This window comes from Etheostoma spectabile, chromosome 20, assembly GCF_008692095.1.
Source record: "Etheostoma spectabile isolate EspeVRDwgs_2016 chromosome 20, UIUC_Espe_1.0, whole genome shotgun sequence".
Lineage (NCBI taxonomy): Eukaryota > Metazoa > Chordata > Actinopteri > Perciformes > Percidae > Etheostoma > Etheostoma spectabile.
Genome location: NC_045752.1, coordinates 14,008,968 through 14,015,866, shown reverse-complemented (window position 1 = coordinate 14,015,866; position 6,899 = coordinate 14,008,968). Strand labels below are relative to the sequence as shown.

Genomic DNA, 6,899 nt, shown 5'->3' with positions numbered 1-6,899 from the left:
GAGAGAGAGAGAGAGAGAGAGAGAGACCGACATCTAGGGTAGCTCCAGTCATTCTTCTTTAACCACACCCACAGGCGCATTTCTCAACAGTGCGCTTCTCTACCTGTTTAAGGGAACCAAAAATGTGCGTTAAAGGACTAAAACGACATTAAAGCGGCAAGAAATTCAGCGGAAATACATGTAAACGCCTGTCTTTCAACTAGTAATGGACTAATACTTCTTTTGGTAAGTGCAAAAAAAAACTCTCTATAATTAACTTTGGATGGGTCTAAGATGAGTTCAGCTTCGTGAAGTTCGCGTTTAAGCCAATTGGAAATGAGTTTCCTTTTATACAGCAGTCTATGAAACGATAAATAATGTCCGATGGTTGTAGAATGGTCTCATGTCGCTAAAGAGCCAACCCTGTCAATAAAATATGTCTAGCCTAAATAACGTGTTCACTTTGTGCGTAAAAGGCTGAAATGCGCTTTATATGAACACATACACAACAGAAGGATGACCGTATTTACTGTTTCTTAAATCAATATTTGTCTAAACGTTGTAAAGTAGGCATACTGCTTTCTGAAATACCTAATAAATACTACTAAACTCCGAGTATGTTAATAACTTTGGTCCAACTTGTTTCCTTCATGGACGCTTGAGGCCTACTCCTAACTGTTATTATTGTCAGTAGTTGTTTCTGGTAGGGTTGATAAATGAGGCCTGTTGGAGATGTTTTGTCATTAAATCAGCTTTGGAAGACAAATATATATATATTTTTAAGTCAGAATGAAAGCTTATGCGTGATTTAAGCCACTTGGATTAGCTAAGTGAGACACCACCACCAGAGTGAAAGCAGAATACTCCATGCTGCCAATTAAAATATGTTCACATGTTCTTCATTCTGCCTTCCTTCAGGTTTGAAGATAAACTACTATCAGCAGGAGAGGATTTCCAGAGAAGAGGTATTTGACTGCCAGCCAAGGACATGGACTGGAAGACCTTCCAAGCCCTCCTTAGTGGGGTGAACAAATACTCCACAGCGTTCGGGCGTATTTGGTTGTCTGTGGTGTTTGTGTTCAGGGTGATGGTTTACGTGGTGGCAGCGGAGCGAGTGTGGGGTGACGAGCAGAAGGACTTTGACTGCAACACCAAGCAGCCTGGCTGCGCCAACGTCTGCTACGACCACTACTTTCCCATCTCCCATATCCGCCTGTGGGCCCTGCAGCTCATCTTTGTCACCTGCCCGTCCTTCATGGTGGTCATGCACGTGGCTTACCGTGACGACCGCGAGCGCAAGTACAAAGCAAAGTTTGGAGACAATAACAAGCTGTACAACAACACGGGCAAGAAACACGGCGGCTTGTGGTGGACCTATCTGATCAGCCTCTTCGTAAAGACAGGCATCGAAGTCGGCTTCCTCTACATCCTCCACCACATCTACGACAGCTTCTACCTGCCGAGGCTGGTCAAGTGCAGTGTGTCTCCTTGCCCCAACGTGGTGGACTGCTACATCGGCCACCCCACCGAGAAGAAGGTCTTCAGCTACTTCATGGTCGGAGCTTCGGGCCTTTGCATTGTCCTGAACATCTGTGAGATCATTTATCTTGTCTCCAAGCGCATCGCGCGAATTGTAAACAAGATCAAAAGGCCCAATCGCAACAACACTGTGCGTCACAACGACTACAATGACGAGCCCTTTGACAACTGCATCGACACTATGCCAACGCGGAGCCAAAAGGAAAAGCCTCCATCCTTTAGAAGTGCAGTCATGTCTTCAAACAGGCCATCTGGACTCAAACTTGAAGAGAAGATACGAGCCTCTGCTCCTAATCTGTCAATTTCGTGAGTCAAAGATCAGGCTGAAATCAAGAGATCAGCAGTGCCTGAGCTATTACCCATTGACAATCCTCAGAAAACAGAGTCAGAACTATGAGCCAAATATCTGTATGAGTCAGACCCTGGAAGTTGAGTCATCAGTACTGGAATCATTCCGTGGGCCCCCTGTGTCCACATTTCAGACTCTTTCTTTTTAGTGAGGCCAATCACTTTGGTTTCCAAGTCAACATCCACAATATTTACAAATCAGCTAGAGCCAAATTGATTTGGTAGTAACTGTTTTTCTTTTTTTAAATACAATAAAGGTCTGTGTGCCTTTTCAACTTTACCCCTTCACCTATTTTAAAACATTCCTGTAAGGTTACTCTACTCTCTTTCTTCTGATTGGAGTTTTGACATGGGAGGGAAAGGAAATGAACAAGGAAGCAGGACACTCCCGGGAGAGGTATTCCCCCTATCTGCCAGTGAATACAGTGCTGTGTCGGGGTGCACTGTTGTCATTGAATTGTTTTCATTTATTTTAGTGATCTCATTTTATTTAACTGAACTGAAATTGCTTTATCTTCACAGGGCATCGGTCCTGATGACATTGAAAAATGGTAAACAGAGTGTGGACACTCCAAAGTCATAGAGTAATGGCTAAGTAGTACTTGAAGGTGCGTATACTGGCCAAGACAAAAATGTTTTTACATTTATTTTTTTCAGGTGAGCAACAAAACGTATATATTATTGGTATATTTCTTAATCTAAAGCCTCTGTGGACATAAGCTCGGTCTCAGGTTTATGCTGCACTGTTATCTGCCGTACGTAGACTGTGTGTTTTGACGTGCTTGTACACAAACTCGCCTCATCCAAGACCACTGTTGATTTTAATAAGGCAAAAGGAATGCTGCTGTTTAATTCTGTGTTGGTAGAGCTGCAGCACAAAAGCGGTAGAAGGTTGGACAGATGGCTCATTGAACTACATCACGTATTTTTGCGAGTCCCTAAACACAACTGTGGACATCAGATGGAAATGTAATTTATGCACTTTTTTTAACAAATTTTTACAAAATTTAATAAAGTTTATTGAATGTGTTTCTGTTTGCTGTTTTAACAGTAAGGGCAGCTAATGCCTTATGTTAATTTCATTTCTGGAATAGTGTTTCTATTTACGCATGTGGGACAAACACGTTTTCTCCGAGGATACCATCTGATCATTATTATTTAAGGAGCTGAATTTTTCATCAAGAAATGGCCTTTTCCTGCCTCTGATAGATATGATCTGCTTCTAAGTGTTGCGGAGGGCGTCAGTGAGAATATCAGTCTGCCTGTCAGACTTGTCAGTCAGGTTTTAACAAGGTGCAGCAAAGAAACGGCTATTTCTTTACTATGAATCATTTCCGCAACAAACTGCAAAATCACCATTGAGCCTGTGGATTCATCACACTGCTGTTCATTTAATTTAATTTTTTTTAAATAATATAAGCAGCACATTTTATTTTTAAAATTGTATTTATTTTTAAAATTCACAATTTAGTTGAATATTTACATGTTGGATTTGAAGAGATCTATTTTAAAATAAATACACAGCACATCAATATTTTTTTAACAAGCCAGTACAATGCCCAAGTTCAAAAGAACTTAAAAGTTTCCAGACTCCCTATATAGAGAGTTAATTTGAAGAAAGTGATCACTCATACATCAACAGCAAGTTTGTCCATATCTAGGACATTTTGACTGGTTCATTTCATTATTATAAACCCACTGCCCAGAAAGGAACACAAGCACACTATTTAAAAACTGGTGAAGGCATGGAATTAGATAAGTATGATCTGTATGATTAGACTGACTTTACATAAGGCACTGTTCAGACTATGCTATCATGTAGTGAATCAGGTATTTTATGCTAAGCAGAGGGAGGAGTCAGTAGTACCACCTAAACCTTAAAGTAATATTCTCATACTGGGACAGGATGAATCAAACTAAAATGAGAATAGGGAGAATAGAACATACAGAGGATGATGGCTCCATGTTGCATGGTTGTGCTGCAGTGGATAGTCTGCGAAAGAGCCTGTGGTTTGGCTTTTGTCTACAGCTTGCAGGTGGCCTGCGCCACTTTGGAGTTGGTCTTTCTGTTTAGGGTTCGACAGATGAAAGCTCCAGCATCTATCAGCTTTGAGAGGTCCACTCCCTGAGATGAGGACAGAAAGTCAGAGGGTCAAAGCTGAGAGAGCTGACATCGTACACAATAATTGGAACTGCAAACTAGTTTATGATGGGGTGGACCGGAACAGTCTGCAAAGCTGTTGCATATAATTCATGAAAGATCGGTCTTCCTCATCAGAAAATAAATAAGAAAAAGAACATAAATCTAAAAAAAAATAGGGCACAAAAAAGCAAGAGCAGCATGTTTAATCTCTACTAAAAATAACCAAAAGACAGGGGAGGCTAAAGAGAAACACAAACTTACTGTTTGAATCCCAAGTCCATGCAGCATATAGACTACATCTTCAGTAGCAACATTCCCAGAAGCCCCCTGGGCATAGGGACAGCCACCCAGTCCAGCTACTGACGAGTCAACCACACTGATTCCCATCTGCAAAACACAGAACATCTGAACCTTGACACTGACTGAAGTTTACACAACATCAACAAAAGATTACCTACATAGACAAGATATTTACAAATAACATTAAAATAAAAAGAACCAGGTCTGACCTGTAAGGCTACAAGGATGTTAGCAAGGGCCTGGCCGTAGGTATCGTGGCAGTGCACTGCCAAGGCATTAACTGGCACCTCTCTGCTCACCGCCTCTAGCATTTTAGTCATGCTACCTGGAGTCCCCACTCCAATAGTGTCACCCAGAGAGATCTCATAGCAGCCCATGGAGTACAGACGCTTCGCTACCTGCAAGAGAGTCAAAGCTTGAGCTGGTTCCATGAGTGACACAGTGCTTACGTTGTACCATGGAAACATGCATCAAGTGAGAACTTACATGTGCCACTTTTTCAGGTGCCACCATGCCTTCATACGGACATCCAAGAACACATGACACATACCTGCAATGACAAGAAACAGAGTGGAAATTCATGAAAAAATCAAACGCTATAATTACAATGATTTATACGTTAGTCAATGAGACAGTGAACCTACCCTCTAACTGGAATTCCAGCGTCTTTAGCTGCTTTCATAACCTCGTCAAAGCGCTGTAAACTCTCGTCCACTGAGCAGTTTATGTTCTTCTTACTGAATAGCTCAGATGCAGCACCAAATATGGCTATCTCTGAAGCTCCTGCCTTTATCTGTAGTAAGCAAGAGAAAGGAAAATGCATTTTAAATGACACATTAAGACAAATTATGTACAGTATAAGAAGCTGGAAATACACTATTTCAGTGTAGCTATTTAGAAAAAAGTGTTGGTGTATGATTGACACTAACAGCAGCCTGGAAACCCTTGAGGTTTGGGGTGAGGACCGGGTAAGACACTCCAGGTTTCCTATTAATCCCCTTCATCACCTCCACCTGGTCTGCCATCTAACATTTGGACAAGGATAAAAGAAACCATTAGTGCTTTAAAAAAAAAGTGGTTTGGTTTCTGTAACTCATTGGGTGTGTCAGCACTTTCCATATGAATGGCTCTGAGCGGGAGAACAAACTCACCTGTGGCACCCATTTTGGAGATACAAAGCTGGTGGCCTCAATGACTGGCAGCCCTGACGCTGACAACATGTCAATCAAATTTATTTTAGTCTCTGTTGGCACCATAGTCTGAGAGTGGGAGCAATAAAGCAACAAGACGAGGAACACTTCAAAATGACAGACAAATGAGTGAGAATGCATGAGCTATACACCTGCTCTATCTAAGTACACTGATTGTTAAAAAAAAGCAATGCGTAGTGTTATTGTTAGACTGAGATATTTTTAGGCTATAATAGCTGTTGTCTTATCAAATTAACAAACTTTTTTATAATGTTACCTTTTCATTCTGAAGACCATCTCTGGGTCCCACCTCCACTATTTTCACTTTCTCTGGAAGACCTTGGCCTGCTCTTAAGCCAGCCTACACAAACACACACAGACACACACAAACAAACACACACACGAACAGTATTTAACACGGGTGTAAAGTAGAGGTATTAGTAGCAAGTGGCCAACTAACTGCTGTCTAGTTACCGACTGTTAGCTTAACCGCAGAGGACGCTAACAGCTGGTTGACAAGCACTGCCGCCCAGGCTGCTAGTTATACGTACACAGTTTAACCTGCTGGAAGATACAAACACAAAAAACTCACTGCTTTGACCTTTGCTGTTGAGCTAAACGCCACATACTTCTGACCCATGGCTGAACTTAAAGAGCTTCTGTTTACAAGCCTCATTACGGCAGCCATGATGGTCCGTGACATCGCTTCTTCCTCGAGAGGGTGGAACGGAGAGATGATGAAAGCACTGCAAGCGCGCCATCTATTGGCCTGGAATTTGAATTGAAAAACAGTTTTATTTCCAACAGTATAAACACAACTTAAAACGGTCGTTAAATGACGCCACAAATAATTTTATGGCAAATATTTTGATTTTATTTTAAAGGCAAATGTACTTTTTCTGAAACAATACATGCATGTTACGGTTTTCCTTCAAGTCTTTACATAACTAATACACTCTCTGAAATGACATAAAAACAAAGAGCATATATACACACTTAATGTAATAGTTGCATGTTTGTCTTTATTTTATTGTGCATTTCATTATTTTCTCCTTTAATGTTCTTGTAAATAATATAACTTCCTTTTATAAGATTTGATTGCATGCACTCTCCATTTACACTACAAATGGGGTGAAAAGACAGACACAGCAATGTATAAAAATATTTTTATGTGTGAAAAAGTAAAAAAAATAAAAATAAATTATAATTGTTTTTTATCATAGTGCATATTATAATTAAACAGACTCATAGAAAACGGCAACCTGTGTGACATTAGGGGAAAAAAGCCTGCTCTTCACTTTCCCAACAAAAAGTAGGGACTAGCAGTAGAGTCACTATTTTGTCCAGCTTTTATCAAAGCGGTCCCAAAAAGTAGCAAACGTATTCTTCCATGCATATGA

The 6,899-nt window shown here is 40.7% G+C and overlaps 3 protein-coding genes across 6 annotated transcripts in view; 1 reads left to right on the top strand and 2 right to left on the bottom strand.

Annotated features, from left to right (window-relative positions):
* The first annotated feature begins 34 nt into the window (after positions 1-34).
* On the top strand, positions 35-3,004 carry gjb3 (gap junction protein beta 3). The gene is made up of 2 exons (XM_032501001.1): positions 35-225; positions 898-3,004. Exon 2 carries the CDS (start codon positions 968-970, stop codon positions 1,826-1,828), a length of 861 nt encoding a protein of 286 aa, XP_032356892.1. The 5' UTR covers positions 35-225; positions 898-967; the 3' UTR covers positions 1,829-3,004.
* A 275-nt stretch (positions 3,005-3,279) lies between these two features.
* Positions 3,280-6,258, bottom strand: hmgcl (3-hydroxy-3-methylglutaryl-CoA lyase). 2 transcript variants are annotated; one of them, XM_032501000.1, is made up of 9 exons: positions 6,101-6,231; positions 5,777-5,860; positions 5,461-5,568; positions 5,239-5,334; positions 4,954-5,102; positions 4,796-4,859; positions 4,519-4,707; positions 4,271-4,396; positions 3,280-3,991 (listed from the first exon to the last, which is right to left on the bottom strand). In XM_032501000.1, the coding sequence occupies exons 1-9, from the start codon at positions 6,200-6,202 to the stop codon at positions 3,890-3,892; spliced, it is 1,020 nt and encodes a 339-aa protein (XP_032356891.1). In that variant the 5' UTR covers positions 6,203-6,231; the 3' UTR covers positions 3,280-3,889. The 2 variants fall into 2 exon arrangements, with proteins under 2 accessions (XP_032356891.1, XP_032356889.1); XM_032500998.1 differs by having other exon boundaries at positions 3,298-3,991; positions 6,092-6,258.
* A 391-nt stretch (positions 6,259-6,649) lies between these two features.
* zbtb8a (zinc finger and BTB domain containing 8A) overlaps positions 6,650-6,899 on the bottom strand; it is a 3,833-nt gene continuing 3,583 nt past the window's right edge. For all 3 annotated transcript variants that reach the window (XM_032500993.1, XM_032500992.1, XM_032500991.1), the window contains one exon: positions 6,650-6,899. This exon is cut by the window's right edge and continues 721 nt beyond it. The gene's annotated coding sequence lies outside the window, so the exon portion shown is untranslated.

Excerpts from the sequence above, each read along its gene's own strand:
- hmgcl (XM_032500998.1), bottom strand. The coding sequence starts at position 6,202 with ATGTCACGGACCATCATGGCTGCCGTAATGAGGCTTGTAAACAGAAGC. Across the intron at positions 5,861-6,091 it reads CAACAGCAAAGGTCAAAGCA|GCTGGCTTAAGAGCAGGCCA; the intron begins GTGAGTTTTTTG and ends GTGTTTGTGTAG. Across the intron at positions 5,335-5,460 it reads CTCCAAAATGGGTGCCACAG|ATGGCAGACCAGGTGGAGGT; the intron begins GTGAGTTTGTTC and ends TCCAAATGTTAG.
- gjb3 (XM_032501001.1), top strand. The coding sequence starts at position 968 with ATGGACTGGAAGACCTTCCAAGCCCTCCTTAGTGGGGTGAACAAATAC.